This window comes from Carcharodon carcharias, chromosome 1, assembly GCF_017639515.1.
Source record: "Carcharodon carcharias isolate sCarCar2 chromosome 1, sCarCar2.pri, whole genome shotgun sequence".
NCBI classification, from domain to species: Eukaryota; Metazoa; Chordata; class Chondrichthyes; order Lamniformes; family Lamnidae; genus Carcharodon; species Carcharodon carcharias.
The window spans coordinates 265047039-265071871 of NC_054467.1; the positions used below are offsets into that span (position 1 = coordinate 265047039).

Genomic DNA, 24833 nt, shown 5'->3' on the forward strand with positions numbered 1-24833 from the left:
TTTTTCCAGGTATTTTTGTTTCTGTTCGATGCTTTCAGTGGTTGATTAGAGTGCACTCTGATTAGGCAGCGGCAATGATAGTTCCTCCATAAGGAAAGGCCATAAGGGCCATCTGTGGCAGGGTCAGCTAACCGCTCGACAACATTTTTAGCTTTGTCGCTTACCTGACGAGGCAACAAGGCACAGGGACTTCAGCATCGATGAGCTCCCTCTCAAATGGGCCTTTCAGAAGGCCTGAGTCACCCTGTGCTGGAGCTGCCTCTGTCCCCCTCACTACTTGTGGGATTGCCCACCCTGACTTCTATTCTAGCCCACCCTCCCGGACCAAAAACCAAACGTTTGGGCAGACAGTTTTAGAAGTTAGGTTCGTGGAATTCACCAGTCTCTGTGCAGCTAACCCTGGAAAACCTGGGCCCACAATCAGACTCAGGTAATCGGTAATCTTCTTTGAAAAAGTTTTTTGCCAAGCTTTTTCAGAAATAGAAGCAATAACATCACTTCTGTACAGAGCTCTGAGATTGAAGAAGCTATTTGTGAGGTTTATAGATGAAGTTGAAGGCAGCAGTGGTTTGCACAGGGGTTCCAAAGGAAGCAACTCCTCTTGAAAGAAGCTTTGGACCTCTGCGACCACTTGACATGTTAATCTGAGCACACAGAAGCACTGCTGTTCAGATAGGCTGAGGAAGCTGAGCCTCCGCCCATAGATCCTCTCACGTCTCATGTCGGACATGCTTCCTGGGACCACAGCCACTCTGTTGCCCTGGTCTCTGCTGTTCTCACAAGGCTCTCCAGATAAGTGTTTGCACCTCTTTGTTATGCACCTGTGGGTCCCACCATAGCATGACGTTACTGCTCTGGATGGCGATTAACTTCCTCATCCGATGTCCAATCGAAAGCCTTCATGATGGGCTGCCATCCTGTTATTGTCTGCTTAAAACTTGTTGCGACTGAGATGGAAGGGATGCGCTGTCTGTCCCTGCTTCCACTACTCCACGGGTCACAGCATATATCTAAATGATGTTCCCAGCTAGCTATACGGCCAAATGTGTACTTTACCCATTATTAATCTCAGAATGACCACGCAATGTCCAGGTTTCTTCAATAAACCACAAAATTATTATAAAACTAGACTTGTCAAGTATAAGGGGCAAAGTTTATTAACATACAGTATGAAATATGGAAGTATAATAATTACTCTTTCTAAATACCCTAACTCACTCACACACACAGCAAAAAAGATAATAAAAGCAAAATAGAGGCATTCTGCCAACAAGTTAAAAGTCAATGGTTCAAGGGAAAAGGATAGACGGTGGGTCCTTGATATAATGTCTGGGTTATACGGTTGCTTTCCCAGCACTGGCCTGCGAAACAACCAATGACTCTTGCACTACTTTTCAGGTGGACTCAAGGAGAACTTGCAGTCAACCTGGACTCTAAAGGCGTCAAGGGGTTTGGGGAGGGCGGGAGTACGGCGTTGAGATAGAGGATCAGCCATTCTGGCTGCCCCCCGCAGCCATTTCATGCTCCAAAGGGCGTTAGTTGGCTGGAGGTGGGGCTTCTGCCCCTTAGTCAGGAGGAAGTCCTGAATCAAAGTGCTGCCGGCCAATCGGATTGGCCAGCAGTCCTCCAGTCCCTGCAGCACCAGAAGCTGCAGTGGACAGGACTGGGACTGCAAGCAGTTCCCAGACCCTAAATCTCAGGGGTCCAGGACCAGACAGGTTTGGGGGTTTGATGGCGGGGGGGGGAGGTGGGGCCTTGGAGGGTGGAACGAAGAGGGTTGGGGTGTTGCTGGAGAGGCTGGATGGTGGGAGGGGCAGGGAGCTCCTGCAGCGATCAGGCCTTTGTGGGGGAGGGAGTGCTTGATATTAAATGAAGGCACCACATCCCCCAACTCCTGCCTGAAGCTTGAACAGGGTTAATTTTTGGGCTTGCACCCTGCCCCTGAACGCCTCCCACCAGCCTGAAAATTGAAGCTGGGCTGGAAAAACAGCCAATAATTGGCCACTTAAAGGCCTCAATTGAGGCAAGGATGGACTGTCTGGAAGTCAGCGGGAAGGCCCTCCGGAAAGCTTTATGCCTACCACACACACCGCCCCCCCCCACCCCACCACCCCCACATCCCCCTCCCCGACTGGCAGGAGGACCATAAAATCCTGACCACTGATTAGTTTGCTGAGATACAGGAACCCCGTGGTGGAGAGGTTTAATACAGATACCTGGAGAAATAAATTACTTAAAACTTGCCTGATTACCATGAACTGATGATCAAAACACCATTGCTAATGACTGACCCATCCTCAGTGAGCAAGTTACTGATAAGCAAGCAAACCCCTCTCCATTAAATCCACGAGTGGGAGAGTTGGAGAAGCGCTGCATTTGTGCTTGGAATTTTTTACAATTTTTAGTTCCCACACAATGCAACCCAACTTCAGTTTAAGGTTAAAATTTGTGCCATAGGTTGTCGGTGTTTTGACTCCCTATTTCAATGGAGGGGCTTCTCTACTTACAGCACCATCCACAATCAATGATCCCTTCGAACAGCAGACCAAGGAACATTGGGTGGAATTTAATACCCTTTCCCGCGGCAAGTATGGTGGTGGGGGAGCATTTAAATTTTAAATCTATGGAATTCATTGCCACAGAAGGCTGTGGAGGCCAGGTCATTGAGTGTATTTAAGACCGAGATAGATAGGTTCTTGACTGGTAAGGGGATCAAAGGTTACGGGGAGAAGGCGGGAGAATGGGGTTGAGAATCTTATCATCCATGATTGAATGGCGGAGCAGACTCCGATGGGCCGAATGTCCTAATTTCTGCTCCTATGTCTTATGTGTCATCTAATTGGGTGAGAGGCTGCTGGGTGAGGACTTTGCCACCGTCTGGCCCCTGCCCTGATTAATTCCTGCCCTGATTAATTCCAAAGCCCGCCTGTTGAGGACCTTAAGCAGGCGATTACTGCTGTTGTCTGTCATCATTACTGCTGCAGCCAACACGCCGTGCAGGGTATCAAAGCAAATCCTGTCAGAGTTGCTTGTGGACTTATGGCCGGGGTGCGGGGAGGCCCTCATTTATAGAGCGGTTAAAGCACAGAAGGAGGCCATGGTGGCTAGATCTCTGCCGGAGCAATTTACCCAGTGCCACTCTTGGCCTTTCCCCATAGCCCTGCAAATGTTATCTCTTCATGGGGTTATCCAATTCCTTTATGAAAGCCATCATTGAATTTGCCTCCACCACACCCTCAAGCACTGCATTGCAGCTCATAAACAATCACTGCATAGAAATGTTTTTCCTCATCTCGCAGTTGAATCGTCTTAAATTTGTGGCCTTTGTTTCTCAGCCCTTCTGCCAACAGGAAGAATTTTTCCCTATCTACTCCGTTCAGTCTCCTCATGATTTTAAAATCTCCTCTGAATCTTCTCTTCTCCAAGGAGGACAGCCCCAGATTTTTAATCTATCCATGTAAGGCACAGAGTGCCGATCAAGGGATGTGACATCAGGTTGGGTGAGGGAAGTGGCATGGTGACAGCCAGCCCCTGCCCTTGCTGCTGAACAGCACCCCCCCCCTCCTGCCATTACTCACCTCTGCCTAGGTCCATCAGCGATCTATATCCTTAGGTGTGTGTAGTTTCTGCAGCTGCCATATCTCCATGGTGGTGCTGCTGAATGTTGAAGTGTTGCTGGCCTCTAACTGGCTAGCAGGGAGGATTTCTGTCACTAGGACCTTTGATTCTGTCCAGTTGGGTGCCTGATCGGCCTTCCTGAACAGAGGCAATGTGGGATCTTGTAGGTTCTCCAGCCAGTCGGCAAGACCCACATTACCCCTGTCAGTTAAATACCGCCTATTGCATGGAAATACAGTCTAGAGCTTCCCCTACACTACTTCATGATACAGTCGCAGGGAAGGTACAATTCAGGTTGGATCCAGAGTTATGCCCCCTCTACACTGTCCCCATCAAATGCTTCCAATGCAGGTACAGCACAGCTCCCTATACACTCCCCCCTCAGTCTTGAATCAGTGAAACCATGCTTACCATGCTGAAGTGTCACTTCAGTAATCAGAATTTTCTGCTTTTGTTTTACCTTCAGGAATGTTCGGACATCTGCTGTGAACCAGCAACCTGTACATTCAAACCTGGTGCACTATGTTCATCCACTGGCGCCTGCTGCGAAGATTGTCAAGTAAGATCTCATTGGGACAGTCTGTGCTGCACAGAGCAGGTCTGGGTACAAACAGGGTATTGGAGTGGTGTGCCACAGGGATCAGTGCTGGGGCCTCAACTTTTTACAATTTATATAAATGACTTGGATGAACACAAAGATAGATAGTATTTTAAATGTAAGGAGAATAGAAGGTGGCTACAAAAAGATATAAGTGAGTGGGCAAAGATCTGCCAAATGGAGTACAATGTGGGAAAATGTGAAATTGTCCATTTTGGCTGGAAAAATAAAAAGTGAAGCTTATTATCTAAATGGTGAGAGATTGCAGAGCTCTGAGATGCGGGGGGATCTGGGTGTCCTAGTGCATGAATTGCAAAAGGCTAGTCTGCAGGTACAGCAGGTAATTAGGAAAGCTAATAGAATGTTATAATTTATTGCAAGGAGAGTTGAACACAAAAGTTATGCTTCAGTTGTACAGAGCATTGGTGAGACCACATCTGGAGTAGTGTGTACAGAATTGGTCTCCTTATTTATGGAAGGATGTAAATGTATTGGAAGCAGTGCAGAGAAGGTTTACCAGACTAATACCAGGAATGGGCGGGTTGTCTTATGAGGAAAGGTTGGGCAGGCTAGGCTTGTATCCACTGGAGTTTAGAAAAGTTAGAGGTGACTTGATTGAAACATATAAGATCCTGAGGGGTCTTGGCAGAGTGGATGTGGGGAGGAGGTTTCCTTTTGTAGGAGAATCTAGAACTAGGGGGTCACTGTTTAAAAATGAGGGGTCGTCCATTTGGGACAGAGATGAGGCGAAACATTTTCACTCAGAGGGTCATGAGTCTTTGCAACTCTTTCTTAAAAGGCAGTGGAAGCAGTGCCTTTGAATATTTTAAAGACAGAGGTAGGTAGATTCTTGATAAGCAAGGGGGCAAAAGGTTATCGGGGGTAGGTGGGAATGTGGAGTTGAGGTTACAATAAGATCAGCCATGGTCTTATTGAATGGCGGAGCATATTCGAAGGGCTGAGTGGCCTACTCCTGTTCCTAATTCGTACGTTCGTATGTGATTGGGAGGGAGGTGAGCTTAGTGATTGCGAGGGAGGAGAGGTTGACAGTCGGGAGGGAGGAGAGGTTTTTGAATGGGAGGGATGAGAGGTTGGTGAATGGGAGGGAGGAGAGGAGGATGAATGGGAGGGAGGAGAGGTTGGTGAATGGGAGGGAGGAGAGGAGGTTGATTGGAAGGGAGGAGAGGTTGGTTAATGGGAGGGAGGAGAGGAGGATGAATGGGAGGGAGGAGAGGAGGTTGATTGGAAAGGAGGAGAGGTTGGTTAATGGGAGGGAGGAGAGGAGGATGAATGGGAGGGAGGAGAGGAGGTTGATTGGAAGGGAGGAGAGGTTGGTTAATAGGAGGGAGGAGAGGAGGATGAATGGGACGGAGGAGAGGAGGTTGAGTGGAAGGGAGGAGAGGTTGGTTAATGGGAGGGAGGAGAGGAGGATGAATGGGAAGGAGGAGAGGTGGATGAATGGGAGGGAGGAGAGGAGGTTGATTGAAAGGGAGGAGAGGAGGGTGAATGGGAGGGAGGAGAGGAGGTTGATTGGAAGGGAGGAGAGGTTGGTTAATAGGAGGGAGGAGAGGAGGATGAATGGGACGGAGGAGAGGAGGTTGAGTGGAAGGGAGGAGAGGTTGGTTAATGGGAGGGAGGAGAGGAGGATGAATGGGAGGGAGGAGAGGAGGTTGATTGGGAGGGAGGAGAGGTTGGTTAATGGAAAGGAGGAGAGGTGGATGAATGGGAGGGAGGAGAGGAGGTTGATTGAAAGGGAGGAGAGGAGGGTGAATGGGAGGGAGGAGAGGAGGTTGATTGGAAGGGAGGAGAGGTTGGTTAATGGGAGGGAGGAGAGGAGGATGAATGGGACGGAGGAGAGGAGGTTGATTGGAAAGGAGGAGAGGTTGGTTAATGGGAGGGAGGAGAGGAGGATGAATGAAAGGAGGAGAGGTTGGTTAATGGGAGGGAGGAGAGGAGGATGAATGGGAGGGAGGAGAGGTTGGTGAATGGGAGGGAGGAGAGGAGGTTGATTGGAAGGGAGGAGAGGTTGGTTAATGGGAGGGAGGAGAGGAGGATGAATGGGAGGGAGGAGAGGAGGTTGATTGGAAAGGAGGAGAGGTTGGTTAATGGGAGGGAGGAGAGGAGGATGAATGGGAGGGAGGAGAGGAGGTCGATTGGGAGGGAGGAGAGGTTGGTTAATAGGAGGGAGGAGAGGAGGATGAATGGGAGGGAGGAGAGGAGGTTGATTGAAAGGGAGGAGAGGAGGATGAATGGGAGGGAGGAGAGGAGGTTGATTGAAAGGAGAGGAGGATGAATGGGAGGGAGGAGAGGAGGTTGATTGGGAGGGAGGAGAGGTTGGTTAATGGGAAGGAGGAGAGGTGGATGAATGGGAGGGAGGAGAGGAGGTTGATTGAAAGGGAGGAGAGGAGGGTGAATGGGAGGGAGGAGAGGAGGTTGATTGGGAGGGAGGAGAGGTTGGTTAATGGGAAGGAGGAGAGGTGGATGAATGGGAGGGAGGAGAGGAGGTTGATTGGGAGGGAGGAGAGGTTGGTTAATGGGAAGGAGGAGAGGTGGATGAATGGGAGGGAGGAGAGGAGGTTGATTGAAAGGGAGGAGAGGAGGGTGAATGGGAGGGAGGAGAGGAGGTTGATTGGGAGGGAGGAGAGGTTGGTTAATGGGAAGGAGGAGAGGTGGATGAATGGGAGGGAGGAGAGGAGGTTGATTGGGAGGGAGGAGAGGTTGGTTAATGGGAAGGAGGAGAGGTGGATGAATGGGAGGGAGGAGAGGAGGTTGATTGAAAGGGAGGAGAGGAGGGTGAATGGGAGGGAGGAGAGGAGGTTGATTGGGAGGGAGGAGAGGTTGGTTAATGGGAAGGAGGAGAGGTGGATGAATGGGGGTGAGGAGAGCTTGGTGATTGGGAGGGTGAATAAAGACATTGCAGGGAATAGAATTTAAAAATTGAAATTAAAGGTTCTCTATGTAAAAATGCAAAGCATCTGCAATCAGATAGATGAGCTCATGGTACAAATAGAGATAAATGATTTTGATTTAATCACCATTGCAGAGACATGGTTAAAAGATGATCAAGGGTGGGAAATAAATATTCCAGGAAGACAGTCAGCATGGTGAAGGAGGAGGGTTAGCTCTGATAGTAAAAAATAATATAACGACATTTTTGAGAAAGGATCTAGCCTCAGAAGGTCATGAAGTAGAATCAGCATAGGTGGAAATTAAGAATAGCAAGAGTCAGAAAACACAGGTGGGAGAAGTTTATAGGTCCCCTAACAGTAGTTATCCCAATGGGCAGAGCAGTAAACAAGGAATTATTGGAGCTTGTAACAAAGGCAGTGCAATAATTGTTGGGGACTTTAATCTTCATATGGACTGGGACAATCAAATTAGCTAATGGGCCTGGAAGATGAGTTTGTTTTCATGACAGTTTCTTGGAACAATACATTGTAGAATCCACTAGGGATAAAGCTATCTTCAATCTAGTATTATGTAATGAAGCAGGGTTCATTAGTAATGTCATAGTAAAAGATTTTCTGGACTTCCTCAGGGTAGTGTCCTCGGTCCAACCATCTTCACTGCTTCATCAATGATCTTCCTTCCATCATAAGGTCAGAAGTGAGGATGTTCGCTGATGATTGCACAATGTTCAGCACCATTCATGACTCCTCAGACACTGAAGCAGTCCATGTCCAAATGCAGCAAGACCTGGACAATATCCAGGCTTGGGCTGACAAGTGGCAAGTAACATTCGTACCACACAAGTGTCAGGCAGTGACCATCTCCAACAAGAGAGAATCTAACCATTGCTGCTTGTTGTTCAATAGCATTACCATCACTGAATCTCCCACTTAAATCCTGGGGGTTACTATTGACCAGAAACTGAACTGGACTAGCCATATAAATACTGTGGCTACAAGAGCAGGTCAGGGGCTAGGAATAGTGTGACGAGTAACTCACCTCCTGACTCCCCAAAGCCTGTCCACCGTCTACAAGGCACAAGTCAGGAGTGTGATGAAACACTCTCCACTTGCCTGGATGAGTGCAGCTCCAACAACACTCAAGAGGCTTGACACCATCCAGGACAAAGCAGCCCGCTTGATCGGCATCACATCCACAAACATGCACTCCCTCTACCACCAACACATAGTAACAGCAGTGTGTGTACCATTGACAAGGTGCACTGCAGGAACTCACCAAGGCTCCTTCATCAGCACCTTCCAAACCCACAACCACTACCACCTAGAAGGACAAGGGCAGCAGATAGATGGGAACACCACCACCTGGAAGTTCTTCTCCAAGTCACTCACCATCCTGACTCGGAATATCAGCCATTCCTTCACTGTCACTGGGTCAAAATCCTGGATCTCCCTCCCTAACAGCACTGTGGGTGTACCTACACCACGTGAACTGCAGCGGTTCAAGAAGGCAGCTCACCACCACCTTCTCAAAGGCAACTAGGGATGGGCAATAAATGCTGACCCAGCCAGCGAAGCCCACATCCCGTGAATGAATAAAAAACAAAAGGAGAGGCTTACAGTGTTTCAAAAAATAATGATAAGCCTGAGGATTGGAAGTGATTTCGAAACCAGCAGAGGGTCAGCAAAATTATAAAAAGGGGGAAAATAGTATATGAGAGTAAACTAGCCAGGAATGTAAACATAGATTGTAAGAGCTTAGAGAAGTCCCTAAAGAGGATGAGAGCAGCTAAAATAATCAGTGGTCCCTTAGGAGCAGAGGGAAGAGAAATTATCATTGGGAATGAGGATCTAGCAGAGGCATTGAACAAGTATTTTGTGTCTGTTGTCACAGTAGAAGATACAAGTTTCATATCAGAAATAGATGGTAACCGAGCGGTTGAAATGAATGAGGAAATTAAGGAAATTAATTTCAGCAGAGAAAAAGTATTGGAAAAACTTAAGGGACCAAAATCTGACAAATCCCCGGGACCTAATGGCCCAGAGTCTCTAAAAGAGAAAGCTGCAGAGATAGTGGATTGCTAGCTATGATTTACCAAAATTCCTTAAATTTGGGGCCTATCCCAATTGATTGGACGTTGGCTAATGTTACGCCATTTTTCAGGGAAGGAGGGAGAGAGAAAACAGTGAACAACAGGCCAATTAGCCTAACATCAGTTGTTGGGAATATGCTGGAATCTATTATTAAGGAAGTCCTAACAATGCACTTAGAAAAACATAGTATGATTAGAACAAGACAACATGATTTTACTAAGAGAAAATCCTGTTTGACAAATTTATTAGTTCTTGAGGGTGTAACTAGTAGAGTAGATAAAGGGGAACCAGTTAATGCCGCATACCTGGATTTCCAAAAGATATTCTTAAGGTGCCACACAAAAGCTTTATATGTAGGATATGGGATGCTGGCTATTACGAACTCTATATGTACAGTGCTTCTTGTACTCTGTCTTTATTAGAACTCAATGCAACATGGTTGCTTCCAGTCAGTGCCTCATGGCAGAGGTCACATGACTACAGCAAGCCAGGTAGGACCTCTAGTACATGATTGCATTTTAATCCAAACGTCCCCTTAATTTGCACGCACTATCATTTGTAACTGAGTTACCCAAGTTACCCACTATAAAACAACTGTTCTCATGCAATAACAAATTGTTCGCTAATCTAGTCAGTTTCATCATATATGTTCGTGAAATTGTGTACATCTCTTAATGGCACCCATGTGCATTTTCATTGGCTGTTAAGCTGGGTGGTGTTCCCTCTCCGGGGAGTTTCATTCCCTGGCACTTGTTGGTGCCGTGGTAACGGTTGTTGTTGTTCTGTTCCATTGTTCGGTAACGGTGGACCTCTGGGAATGATGGTTTTTCAGTACCCTGTCGGTGTGCTTTTCCACTCAAGGATTGACTTGTATACATCTGTGCTAGATTTGCTCAATTCCATGATGATTCCTTAGGCGATTTTCACTGCTGCCTCAGCCTTTCCATTCAACTTGGGATGTGTGTACAGTGAGGTCCCATCTTTCTGATCGGCCACCAGTAGTAGAGAAATGTCTTCTGTAGTTGTGCCTATATCCCTGCGGTTGTGCCGGTATATTTAGTCATTCACATTCACTGTGTAAGATCATGAAGATAACTGCTCTACCTATGTCCAAAAATTGCTGCATGGGGTTGACTGCTGTTGAGAGCACTGAGCCTTTGCACCCTGACTGTCTCTCCAACTTTGGCAATGGTTTGGCAGTTTTGTCAAAATTAAATTTGGCTTTCTGCTGTTTCACCTTGATTTTTTTCACTCACACTTGTTACCACTTCTGGCTTCAGCAGCTTTTTTGCTATTGGAAGAGTAGTTTGGCTGCAGCATGATATTAGTCTTTGGTCTGGACTACCTAATTTCCATGCCTTCAGTCGGTGTGCTTTTCCACTCAAGGATTGACTTGTATACATCTGTGCTAGATTTGCTCAATTTCTTGATGATTCCTTAGGCGATTTTCACTGCTGCCTCAGCCTTTCCATTCAACTTGGGATGTGTAGAGACGATGGTTTGGTGTTGAATTTCCCAATCCTCTATAAAGTGGCTGAATTCTTCAATGCATGAAATGAGGGGTCACTCATCACAATGTCTGGAATGCTGTAATGATTGGAGTGTGCTTTAAGGCGTTCTGCAGTCTCACCGGTTGTCAGCCAGGAGTCAGAATAGTAATCTGCAGTGATAAGATAATCAGTTCCTGCTAGAGTGAAGAGGTTACTCCCAGCTTCATCCCTGATCTGTTTGGGATTTCATGCATCACCAATGGCCCTCTAGCTTGTTTAGCTTGGTACTTGCTACAAGCACTGCACTGGGTGATGTGGTCCTTAATTTCATTGCCCATGTTTGGCCAGTAGAACACTTGCCTTCCTCAGATTTAAATCAATTCCTTGATGGCTTGCATGGATGTGCTTCACACCCACTGAAAGCCTTTTGGTCAGTGAAGATGTAAGGAAGGCACCATAGATGAATAGCTTGGGAAATAGGAACAATATATTTGAGACCTATTGTGTCATTGAAAGTTTTTGGGACGAATAACACTGGAACAGTCCAGCTGTCCCACTGAAACATGTAACTAGCTTTCAAAGAAAACACCACAACACAACTTACAGAACATGTTTCACAGAGGAGTTCATACCATAGTTCGAGTTCGTACCATCTAATGACACCAAGATTGATGATGACACATGCGGATTACACAAAGATTGGCCGGGTGGTTAACAGTGAGGTTGAGTGTCTTGGGCTACAGGAAGATATAGACGGGATGATCAAATGGGCAGATACCTGGCAGATGGAATTTAACGCTGAAAAGTGTGAGGTGATACACTTTGGAAGGAGTAATTTGACAAGGAAGTATTCAATGAACAGCATGAAACTAGGAAGTTCTGAGGAACAAAGGGACCTTGGCGTGTGTGTCCATAGATCTCTGAAGACGGAGGGGCATGTTAGTGGGGTGGTGAAAAAAGCATATGGGACACTTGCCTTTATCAATCGAGGCATAGATGACAAAAGTAGGGAGGTCATGTTGGAGTTGTATAGAACCTTGGTGAGGCCACAGCTGGAATACTGTGTGCAGTTCTGGTCTCAACATTATAGGAAGGATGTGATTGCACTGGAGGGGGTGCAGAGGAGATTCACCAGGATGTTGCCAGGGATGAAACATTTAAGTTATGAAGAGAGGTTGGATCGACTTGGGTTGTGTTTGTTGGAGCAGAGAAGACTGAGGGGCAACCTGATCGAGGTGTACAAGATTATGAGGGGCATGGACAGGGTGGATAGGGAGCAGCTGTTCCCCTTAGTTGAAGGGTCAGTCACGAGGGCAAAATAAGTTCAAGGTGAGGGACAGGAGGTTCAGGGGGGATGTGAGGAGAAACCTTTTTACCCAGAGGGTGGTGACGGTCTGGAATGCGCTGCCTGGGAGGGTGGTGGAGGCGGGTTGTCTCACATCCTTTAGAAAGTACCTGGATGAGCATTTGTCACGTGATAACATTCAAGGCTATGGGCCAAGTGCTGGTAAATGGGGTTAGGTAGGTAGGTCAGGTGTTTCTTACATGTCGGTGCAGACTCGATGGGCCGAAGGGCCTCTTCTGCACTGTGTGATTCTGTGATTCTGTGATCTCTTGTCTCATCTCATCCTGGGTAATGACCCTGTTTTCTTTGTACAAGATGCCATCTTTGGCTGTCAATTCCTCTCTGCATGCCCAATATGGTCTTCTGACCACAGGTGTGTCCTTGATGTTCTCAGCCCATCCTTTTATCGCTACTTCCTGCTGTACTTGGGGAGTTACATTTTGTTGGGTAGTTCACTTGATTTGAGCAAGGTGCTTGTCTGTCAGACTCAATGGCCGAGTATGGACCTGTCGCACATGGGATGGAAAACCTGACAGACCAGCAATGGATCCATTGACTTTCAGCAGGAATTTCCAGCCCCACCAGTGGCGGGACCAGAAAATCCTGGCCAATGTCTCTATGGGTTAATGACTTCCAGAGCATGTTGACATGCTACTTTGCATTGAATCTGGAAGATTTTACCTTCCTTTTTAGCATCCTCAACTTCTCTCATAGGGAGTGGTTCTCTTGACAACCTATCAGGGGTGTACATCTGCTTCTCTTGCTTGCATGTCACTTCCAGATGACATCTCTGTAAATGAAGTAACATTCTTTGCAGACACTTTGGAGCAGATAGTAGCAGTTTGAAAAAAATGTTTGAAGTGCCTTGTGGTCGGACTCCACTGTGACTTGGGCCTGAATTTTCCCCTTGGCGATTTGGGGGCGGGGCCCGCTCGCCAAGGGGAAAATGACTCGGGATGACGATGTCATCCCGGCCCCTTTAAATTTTTAGGAAGGCGGGTGAACAGCCAAATCAGCTGTCCGCCCGCCAACCTGTCAAAGGCCAATTGAGGCCATTGACAGGCTCATTAAGGTAATTAAAGGCCCTGCCCGTCCAACCTTAAGGCTGGCGGACAGGCCAGGAGCCCCGGCAGGTTTCTGATAACGCATAAAAACTTCATCCACTGGCGCAATGAGGTTTCATGTCCGTTTTAAAAAAGTCTAATAAAGTTTATGTCCTTTTTATTAACATGTCCCATCTCGTGTGACATTGTCACATGAGGGGGACACGTTAATAATTTTTAAATTTTTCCACTTTTTGACTTTTCGTATCTGTCACGAATCTCCCTGAGCCAGGACTTTGCCTCAGGGAACAGTGCTCCCTTTCGTGCGCATGTGCTAAAGATCGCATTTTGACAGCTGGGGGTTCCCTTCTCCCACCCTGCACAGGGAGCACATAGCACTTCCCGTAGGGCAGGTCGCTGGGTGGGCCTTAATTGGCCCGCCCACTCAAAATGGCGGCGGGCCCCGTTTCGGTGGTGGGAGTCGGCTGTCTGCCCGCCGCCGAGCCGGTGGGGCCCGCCCGCCCACCAAGGGCTAAATTCTGCCCTTTGTCTCTCCCAAGCAGTTATTGATGAAAATTTTCACCAGCTAAAACAATAGCCAGGGGTTCTTTCTCAATCCAAGCCTAGTGCCGTGCAGTTTGCATTAACACCCTGGATGCAAATGCAACTTCTTGTCCTTGCTGAATTAGGATTGTTGCACGATATGTCTCGCTGGCTTCACACTGCAAGGTGACTTCATCATATACTTCAGAATTCTTCAGCATCGGCGTTGTCGTCACTAGCTATTCGATTTAAGTGAACGCTGCTTCTTCTTTTGTGCCCCTATGCCACTGCACATTCTTGGCAGTGAGCTAGCGGGATGTTCACACCCCAACAACGAATTAGACAAAAAATCTGCTAACCAGTGCACCAATACAACCAATTGCTGCACAGCTTTAGCGTCTGTTGGTCGCTGCATTGCTGGTACAGCTCTCACCCTGTCAGGATCCAGGTGAAGACCTTTTGCTGTCAGTACGTGACCTATTGTACTTGACTTCAGGCATCTTCAGTTGCACCTTTTTCTTGTTCAGCTTCAAGTTTATCTGGTGTGCTCTCTCCAGCAGTAGCACTAGATTCTGACCGTGGTCAGAAATCCTTCTTCATTGCGTCTACACCTCCATAGACTAGCAGGTTATCCGCTATGGCTTCCACTTTGAAAGATCACTGACTGCCTCATCTTGTCTCCATTGATGCTCTTCTGGAGCCATGGAAATGCCAAATGGCAAGTGCAACCATCCCATATGGCATCCAGAAAGTCATCAGAAAGCTGCTGCTTTCAACCTGCTTCACTTGCCAGTAATCATCCTTCGCACCCAGTGCAGTGAATATCTTTGCCTTAGCAAGTTGCAGCAAAATTTCTTTATTGGATGGCATGGGTTAGTGAGATCTTTTCAGTGCTTTATTTAGATCCTTTGGCTCTGTGCATACCCTCAGCTTTCCAGGTTGTTTCACTGCTACCACGCTGCTAGTTCAGTCTGTAGGAGTTGCCACTTTTTTGATTACTCCCTTCTTTTCCAGCTCTTCTATCTTGTCTTGTAGGCTGGATTTGAGGGCAGCTGGAACTCTTCTTGGCAGATGCTCAGTTGGTCTTACACTCACATCTACTTTGAGATAATATTCACCAGGAAGACATCCAAATTCTGCAAACACATCTTTGTGCTCTTCCTAACCTGTTCAGCGGTCAATGGTTTGAGGTGCTGCAACACATTGTAATCCCTTTTGTTTATGATTACCAGTCCAAGCTTTAGACTTGCTCCAGCTGAGATGATTGGCTTTTGCTTACCTTCTACGATCTGGAGCTCCAGACCTTCACTCTTGCCATTGCACTGGGCTCTCAGGTTAAATTGTCCTCTCGGCACAAGTATTGTGTCATCATCTAGCCTCAACCTTACTATCGAGGGCTTCATTTTGGGATCACCACGTTGAGCCATTTCTCCCAGGTGATGATGTTGCATGATGCACCAGTGTCTATCTGACACTCGTGTTTACTTAATGCTCTCCTTCTGCAGTCATCAGTCTAACAGAAACAAACCATATAGACTTGACAGAGGCAACTTGAGCATAGTGATTCATCAGAATTTTCAGCGGATATCTCTTTAGTGGCCATCTATATAGGCTTGTTTGCTTCAGTTATGACACAGCAGTTAGTAAAGGCTGAATTGTTTAAAACCCAGAGGGAAACTTTGAACAACTGTCATAACCTATATTTCAATTGGTATGTTTGAGATGCAGTTCTGAATTCAGGACTAAGACCACCGAGCCTCAAGAGGTTTTTAATATAAAACTAAATTAAACATTTATTAATTTAAAAACAAATTTAAATACATGCATACATCTACAAATTACTAAATTACTACCATAATAACTTTTAAGCAAATCCCCAAATTAATCATTCCCAGGTAAATCTTCATCAAGGCAAGAATAACCCATAGGCTTTAAACAGGCACCAGGCAAAGAACATTTGATCTTATAAATTCAAAATGAGGTTCCTTTCAATTCGCAGACACAGTTGTAGGGCTTACAGGCTGGTTAGATCTTACGTGCCTCTGACCTGCACACACAAAATTCCTTTCTGTTTATACCTAGCTTGCCCTTTGAATGTAAGTTTTCCATTGTGTTACTAGGTCTTTTAATTTTACCTCTCATAACAATAATTCTTTCATTCCACCAATTTTATTAGCAACATAAACACATTGCTTAGTGACTCCTAGCTATATGCAAGCTTTTACCCACTCTTTTGAATGGTCTATTCAACAAATGCAAATTGCACTTTACCTTTTACTCCTAACATTTATCTAATTAGCTGATTTAGAAGTTATCATAGTAGTAATGTGTAGATCTATGTATGTATTTAAAAATCATTTCTGTTATTAATAAATGTTGAACATAAGACTTGGTGGTCTTATTACTACTGAATTCAAGGCACGCCAACTTAAAATTTATACAAGCTGCAAAATAAGTTGTGACAGTTGTTTCAAGTTTCCCTTTGGGATTTGAACAACTCAGCATTTATCATTGGCTGAGTCATAACAAAAATTGAGGGCTCGCCTGGGAAATATTTGAAATTCCTTGATTTTTTTTGGAGTTGTTGAATCTTAATGTTACAAGTATGAGAAGCACAATGAATTCGGGAGTTGGTGTGAGATTTTTTTTGTAGTGGTGAGACTGCAATATGGCTTGGGCAGTTGCTCAGACTAGTTTGGGCATTGAAGTTATAACTTTGGCTGGTTTACAAATGTATCTAAAGTTAAGTTACTGGAGTTGGTGGGTAAATTATAACTGGGGTTACCTGCAGGGACTAAGAAAGTCGATATAATTGAAGGCATAGCACACTATTTAAAATTAGAAGCGATACCTGACACTAGTGAGTCACAGCTGCAAGTAGTAAGACTTCAGCTAGAAATGAAGAGGTCTGAATTTGAACAAGAAAAGGAACTGAAAATACTTGAGCTAGAGGCAGAAGGAAAAGAAAAATGGAACAGGCAGAAAGGCAGGAGAGAGAAAGAAAACAAGAAAGGGAGTTAGAAATGGCAAAGTTAGAAAAGGAGGAAAGAGAAAAAGAAATAGAGAGAGAGAGAGAGAGAAAGAGTTCCAACTTAAAATGCAGGCATTTAAAAAAGAGATGCTAGTAGGTGAAGAAGGACTTATTCCCAGACCAGAGCCCAGTGGGGAGGTGTTTAAATTTGTACACGCTCTTCCAAAGTTTGAGAAAGAGACTTTGAAGCATTCTTTATTTCATTTGAGAAGACAGCTAAACAGGTGAAATGGCCACAGGAAAACTGGACATTGTTGTTACAATCAAGGTTGGTGGATAGAGCACATGATGTTCATGCTTCACTGTCAGAAAAAGTGCTGGTGAATTATGATGTGGTAAAAAATAATTTTGAGTGTATATGAGTTGATTCCAGAGGCATACTGGCAGAATATGAGAAAACAGCCTGGGCAAACTTATTTAGAATTTGAGAGCGTAAAACAAAGTAATTTCGAATGGTGGATATGGACATTAAAAATAGAGACAACATATGCAGCTCTTAGAGAAGTAATTCTTTTGGAAGGACTTAAAGATTCAATTCCTTCGGTGGTGAGAACTCATGGAGGAACAAAGAGTTGAATCTGTAAGGCAAGCAGCAGAGATATCTGATGATTATGAGTTAGTTCAGAGAGCCAAACCTTATTCCTGTCACCCTTTCAAATCAGAAAAGGATAGAAAGTGGGAAGGTGAAAGGAAGGTGGGTAGTCAGGGAAGAGAAGGAGTAGCCGGAAATTACCAGAATTAAAAGGAAGGTGCTGAGGGTAGAGGTGACATTCAAAAATTGAGGTGTTTTCATTGTAATAAAGTTGGGAGTCAGTGTGCTGGAAATTGTAGGGAAAATCTGTTGGAGTTATAACGGTGCAGCAAAGTTCTGAAAGTAAATGTACTGTGGGTTCTGAGGTTCAGGCTCGTGAAAATACAATGGTTTGTGTACAGGTAAGACAGGAAGAATCAGTGATAGCTAAATAAGTGGGAATGTGTTCACAATTTATCCAGGAGAATTCTGAGGACCAGGTTCCAGAGATGTTTAAAGATTTTGCATTTGAAAGGAAAGTCTTTCCATGTGTACAGTGTGGAGTAGGTAAAGGCATTAAAATTTTATGAGACACAGGGACTAGTCAATCCTTAACGTTGTGGGATAGTGATATTTGTTGTTCAGAGGGAATATTTCAGGAACAGATGATATAAGTAGGGTTCATAGAGATCCTAAACCTATTCCATTGTGGAAGGTACGTTTAAAGAGTAAGTGGAGAACAGGCAAAGTGACAATTGGAGTGATGGAAAAAATTGCCCATTGGAGGGGTTCAATTTATTTTGGGTAATGATATAGCTGGATCATAAATGTGGGTGATGCCTGTGGTAGTTGAGCAGCCTGTAGAGATGTCTTCAACAGAAGTGTTGCATAGAGAGCACCCTGGATTGTTTCCAGATTGTGTGATAATGAAATCACAGGCTCATAGGTTGAAACAAGAAAAACAAGAAGGACAGGCAGTTCAAAGGCAGGAAGAGGGTGGTGAAATCTAGTTACCTGCCACTGTGTTTGGTAACATTGTTCTGGAAGAAAGACTGGAAAACAATTCAGCTGATGGGTTTAACTGTGTGAAGTCACAGAAAAAAGATTTGCAAATACAAAATTTAATCAGACAGCTCACTCAGACACAGAAGCAAAATGTATTCCATATATTACCTTAAGGGTAATATATTAATGAGAAAATGGAGGCTGTATCATGTTTCAGCAAATGAAAGGTGGAGGGATGTGCATCAGATTGTTATACCAGTTGGGAATAGAAATGAGATTCTGAGGATAGCTCATGGAAGTCCAATGGGGGACATTTAGTAATTAGAAAGACACAGGCCTGGATTGCATAGGGATGTAGCCACATTCTGTAGAACATGTCACACATGTCAGGTGATAGGGAAACCATAAGCAGTGATTGAGCTCACATTTTTAATTCCAATTTCAACATTTGAAGAGCTTTTTACTAGGGACATGATTGATTTTGTAAGACCCCTTCCTAAGATGAAAAGTGGAAATCAGTGCCAATAATGGATGCGTCTACCAGATTTCCTGAAGCAATACCTTTGAGAAAGATTACAACAAAGAAGATTGTGGAAGAGTTAACTAAATATTTTATAGGATACGGTTTACCTAAGGAAGTGCATTCAGATCAGGGTTCAGATTTTATCTCACAGTTGTTTAAAGAAGTAATGAACAGTTTGGGGATAAAACAGTTTAAGTGAACAGTTTATCATCCGGAGTCACGGGGGGGGGGAGGGGGCTTTGGAAGGATGGTAGCAACCTGCAAAAGCTATGATGAGGGTTGTACAGTCAGGATCATCCACAGGATTGGGATGGAAGAATTCCATTTTTGTTATTTGCAATAGGGATGCTCCTAATGCATCGACTGGTTTTAGTCCTTTTGAATTAGTCTATGGTCATGAGGTAAGGGGACCATTGAAATTGATTTATGAGCAATTGGTGGGTCAAAATTCAGAAACTACTCTCCTGGATTAGGCATCAAACTTCAGAGAGAGATTGGACAGAGCATGTGAGAAACCAATCAAGGACTCTCAAATATCCAGGATGAGCCCGCAATTTGTTATGACCTGGCACATGATGTGCGCCAGGTGGACCGAATCCACAAGGGAAATTTGGTCGCACGGTCACAACAGTTTTGCAATTTGTATTTATTATGAGGTGTGCGCACTGAATTCAGAGGTAATAAATCCACCAAGACATTTGGAGATTTTTAAAAATTAAATTAAAATATTTATTAACAAAATATAAAAGATTTCAAGCACATACAATTGCCTACAACTATAATAACTCCTAAAATTCCTAATTATCCTGACCCCCAGTTACACTCCCTTTGAGGCAACAGTCCAGAATAGATTTTAGATTTAAAACACAACCAGCAAGTTAACACAATATCCACTTGACAGTGGAATTCCAAATGACTTTCCCCAACTTCAGTTTTGTTATATAACAGACTCACACACAAATGCTGGAGGCTTCATTAAGGCTATTTTACACCCTCCTGTTAAATCTTACATGGCACAGCCAATGATAAATGTTGAGCTGCTCCAATCCCAAAGGGAAACTTGAAACAACTGGCCCAACTCTTTTGGAATTTGTATAAATTTCGAGATGCGTGCCTTGAATGAAGTAATAATAAGACCACCGAGTATTACAGGTTTCTTACAAAACTAAAGTAAACCTATATTAATAGAAGAAATGATTTTAAATACACACATAAATCTACAAATTAATACTATAATAACTTCTAAATCCCCTAGTTAATCTTACTCCCAGTTACACTTTCCTTAAGGTAACAGTAAGACACATACGTTTTTTAAAAGCTCAGGCAAAGAAATACGATACCCCAAACAATCCAATTCAAAACGTGTTTTCTTAACTTCAGTTCTTTGTAGACAGCAACTTGAGGAGTAGATGCTGGAGGCTTTTCACACTTGTTAGATGTTAGAATGTCTACTCTCACACCCAGCCTTCGCTCCTTTATACATATTTTCCCCTTTGAATGCAAACTCCCATTGTTTCACCATGTCTTCCGACTTCACCTTTCTAATAATAAACATCTTCCATAGTGCCAATTTTACCAATAATCTTTGGGAAAAATGAACACACTGGCCAGGATTTTTCAGTCAGCATGTGGGGATGGGCCTGACCTGCCGGCAAGTAAAATGATGCATGATGATGGGCGTGTGCCCATGTGTCTCGCAATGTTTCGTTCGGCGAGCGCACACTGGAAGGGAGCCACTAACATAAAAATTGAGCACCTTGGTCACTTTTATGGCCATGAGCAGTGGATGCCCTCCATGTCCCTGTGGTCCCAAACCCTACAGCAGGTGGCAGGTGTGACTGACTAGTTCCCTCGACATGTGCAGTCTTCAGTGACAGTGGGTCTTGGTCATCTGTAGGAATGAAAGGTGGTGTCTATAAACCCTGGGTCTAGCTAGACACTGACCATCGCTGTCTCTCTGTGATTCTTCAGCAGTGTGTGCGGGAGCCCCAGCTGCCCCTTCTTCCTGAGGGTGCTACTCCTCTCTCTGTACAACCAGCTGTCTCAGCCACTCTCTTATCTTTGATGTCCGCTCCCTGTACACCACAAGGCATACAGCTAGGTCACCAGGCTCCATGACCCTGATGCACTCCTTCTGCAGGATGAAAGAGAGAGATGCTTGGGTTAGCTTAGGTGCCCTAAGAACATCTCTTGGTTAAATCCGAGGGCCCTTTAACTCATCACAGAGCGGACTGGCCACCACTTGGCTAGCCAGAGATTAGTGCACCGCGTGGCTGCCCAAAGCCCCATCCTCCTCTGCCCCTCTCCACCTGACCGATTGGCGGCAGCTTTGCCCATTGGCCTGCATGCTGTGCTCTCAGCTCAGGCACAGGTATTCTCCTAACCCGCACTGCAAGGCTGCACTGTTAGCTTGAACGCTGGGGGACACTGGTCCAATCTTGAATGATTACATTACAAGGGGCTGTGACTGCCTCCACCAGTGACTGCTCCACGGTCAGGTTTAGCAAGGAGATTGTACAATGTGCCCAGTCGTCCAACTGTTCTGCAGTCCACTAAAACGCTTATTACTTTGCAGTATATTAGCATGGATAGAGGATTGGCTAACTAATAGAAGACAGAGAGTTGGGATAAGGGGGGAATTTTCAGGATGGTAACCTGTAACTAGTGGAGTGCCACAGGGATCAGTAATGGGGCCACAATTATTTACAATATATATTAATGACTTGGATGAGGGAAGTGAATGTACTATCGCCAAGTTTGCAGATGATACAAAAATAGGTGAGAAGGCAAGTGATGAGGATGACACAGGGAGTCTTCAGAGAGATATGGACAGGTTAAGTGAGTGGGCAAAAAAGTGGCAGATGGAATATAATGTGGGAAAATGTGAGGTTCTGCACTTTGGCAGGAAGAATAGAGGAGCTGAATATTATTTAAATGGAGAAAGACTGCAGAAAGCTTGCACAGAGGGATTCGGGAGTCCTTGTGCATTGAATCTCAAAAAGCTAATTTACAAGTTCAGTAGGTAATAGGGAAGGCAAATGGAATGTTGACCTTTATTTCAAAGGGAATGGAGTATAAAAATAAGGAAGTCTTGTGAAAGCTGTTCATGGCATGAGTTAGACGACACCTAGAATACTGTGAACGGTTTTGGTCCCCTTATCTAAGGAAAGATATACTGGCATTGGAGGCAGTCCAGAGAAGGTTCATTAGGTTGATCTCAGGATTGGAGGGATTTTCTTATGAGGAGAGGTTGAGTAGGTTGGGCTTGTACTCATTGGATTTTAGAAGAATGAGAGGCGACCTTATTGAAACATAAAAGATTCTTAGAGGGCTTGACAGGGAAGATGTTGAGAGGTTGTTTTCCCTCGTGGGAGAGTCTAGGACCAGAGGGCATAATCTCAGAGTAAGGGGTCGCCCATTTAAAACAGAGATGAGGGGGCATTTCTTCTCTCAGAGGGTAGTTAATCTGTACTGCAGAGGGCTGTAGAAGCTGGGTCGTTAAGTATATTCAGGGTGGAGATAGATTTTTAATCAGTAAGGGAATAAAGAGTTATGGGGAAAAGGCAGGAAAGTGGAATTGAGTATTATCAGATCAGCCATGATCTCATTGAATGGTGGAGCAGACTCAATGGGCCGAATGGCCTACTTTTGCTCCTATGTCTTATGGTCTTATGGTCCTATCACAACAATTTTGCAATTTGTGTTTATTACAAGAAGGTTTGTGCACTGAAGTCAGAAGTAATCAGTTCACTGCCATCTTTAGAGATTTTAAAGATTAAATAAAACATTTATTAACAAAATAAAAGAAAACCTAACACACAAGACTACAATTACTCAGTTACATTTAGTTTTATAACAGTTCTCACAAGATTTCTACTTAACTGAACTCCCAAATACAAAACCCCATTCAGGCAATACTTCAAATAGATGCTTAATCTATAAAACATCCAGCAATATTACCACAAGCACCCACAGTTGCCATGAGGGATGTATTTCACAGCTTCTCTCTCCGTCTCACTCAACAATGGAACCGCAAAAGCTTTTAACCTTGGTTACTGGACAAGCAAACTTCTCCAGGGCGGCTAGAGGCTTTTCCACAGGCCTGTTTCACACAGTGCACCTTCAAGGTCTCACACGGCCACCCCTATACAGCTTTCCATCTTTCTTTAAATAGATTTCCTCTCTTTTAATCTGTAAATCTCATAGATTTAATCTTTCTTTGGAAGTTTCTTTTCCCAGAATATAAAAATATTTCATGTTGTCATTATGGTCAGTTACTTTTGGGAGAAATAAATTTAATAACTTTGCCTTATTTATCTTGCCAGCGATAAACATCTTTTTCTGTTCCTTTGAAAATCACAACTCTCAACTTAAAATGCAAATTCCATTCACGCTGTATCTGCTCAGACTTCATCCCAGCTTACCCATCTCCATTTCAAATGCCTGTTTTACACCGAACCCCTTTTGATGATTCTGATCTTGTCTGCAGTTTAATTAAACCAGACACACACACACACACACACACAAGCATACACACACACAGTCTCCACAAGCCTGCTTCAGTATCCCACAGTAATATTAGGAAAAAAAGGACTTCCTTTACATTATTCAGCCATGGATGATGCATCCTTCTCAGAGTCTTTCTTTCTTAGTGGGATAAATCTTTGTTGAGAGTTATTAAACATCTCCTTAAAATGCTGCCGGTGCATCTCTACTGTCCCTCACCATTGACCAAATCTGACGACCCTATCCTAAGTGGTGTGACCACCTCCTGGAATAAAGTATCCAGGTAACTTTCCTGCTCCCTGATGCATCGCAGTATCTGCAGCTTGGCCTCCTGAATGACTTTGAACCCAAGGACCTCCAGTCACTGGCACTTACTATGGATGTGTTTTCCCTGGATCACACAGATTATCCAGGAACTTCCACATTCTGTAAATGCAGCACACGAACTTCCCTTAGGGGGAGGTGGTGGCATAGTGGTATTGTCACCAGAACGGTAATCTGGAAACCCAGGGGGAATACTCTGGGGATCCTGGTTTGAATCCCACCATGGCAGATGGTGGAATTTAAATCTAATAAAAATCTGGAATTAAAATTCTAATGATGACTGTGAAACCATTGCCGATTGTCATAAAAACCCTTCTGGTTTACCAATGTCTACTAGGGAAGGAAATCTGCTGTCCTTACCTGGTCTGGCCTACATGTGATTCCAGGCCCACAGCAATGTGGTTGACAAGTAGATGCCCTCTGAACAAGAGCAATTAGGGATGGTCACTAAATGGTGGACAAGCCAGTGACACCCGCATCCCATGAACAAGTAAAATAAAACACTGCCATCTTTATTATGTCTTAATTAATTAGTTCTTATTTTCTTAATTAATTCATAATTAATTTGACAAGATCATGGTTGATCGAGAGGAGAGGCCAGTGATCGAAAGGAAGAGGAGAGATCAGTGATTGAGAGGAGAGGTCAGTGATCGAGAGGTGGCGAGGTCAGTGATTCAGAGGGAGAGGTCAGCGATCAAGAGGAGGAGAGGTCAGTGATCGAGAGGAGGAGAGGTCAGCGATCGAGAGGAGGAGAGGTCAGCGATCGAGAGGAGGAGAGGTCAGTGATCGAGAGGAGGAGAGGTCAGTGATTGAGAGGAGGAGAGGTCAGTGATTGAGAGGAGGAGAGGTCAGCGATCGAGAGGAGGAGAGGTCGGTGATCGAGAGGAGGAGAGGTCAGTGATTGAGAGGAGGAGAGGTCAGTGATTGAGAGGAGAGGTCAGTGATCGAGAGGAGGAGAGGTCAGCGATTGAGAGGATAGGTCAGTGATCGAGAGGAGAGGTCAGTGATCGAGAGGAGGAGAGGTCAGAAATCGAGAGGAGGAGAGGTCAGTGATTGAGAGGAGGAGAGGTCAGTGATGGAGAGGAGGAGAGGTCAGTGATTGAGAGGAGAGGTCAGTGATCGAGAGGAGGAGAGGTAAGTGATCGAGAGGAGGAGAGGTCAGTGATCGAGAGGAGGAGAGGTCACTGATTGAGAGGAGAGGTCAGTGATCGAGAGGAGGCGAGGTAAGTGATCGAGAGGAGGAGAGGTCAGTGATCGAGAGGAGGAGAGGTCAGTGATCGAGAGGAGGAGAGGTCA

The 24833-nt window shown here is 44.9% G+C and overlaps 1 protein-coding gene across 3 annotated transcripts in view; it reads left to right on the top strand.

The window, feature by feature from the left end:
• Positions 1-24833, top strand: part of LOC121279949 (disintegrin and metalloproteinase domain-containing protein 12-like) — a 375022-nt gene that overhangs the window by 178605 nt on the left and 171584 nt on the right. For all 3 annotated transcript variants that reach the window (XM_041191570.1, XM_041191551.1, XM_041191560.1), the window contains exon 13: positions 4085-4177. In XM_041191570.1, the coding sequence (XP_041047504.1) occupies positions 4085-4177 (93 nt within the window). The remainder of the gene's footprint in view (positions 1-4084; positions 4178-24833) is intronic.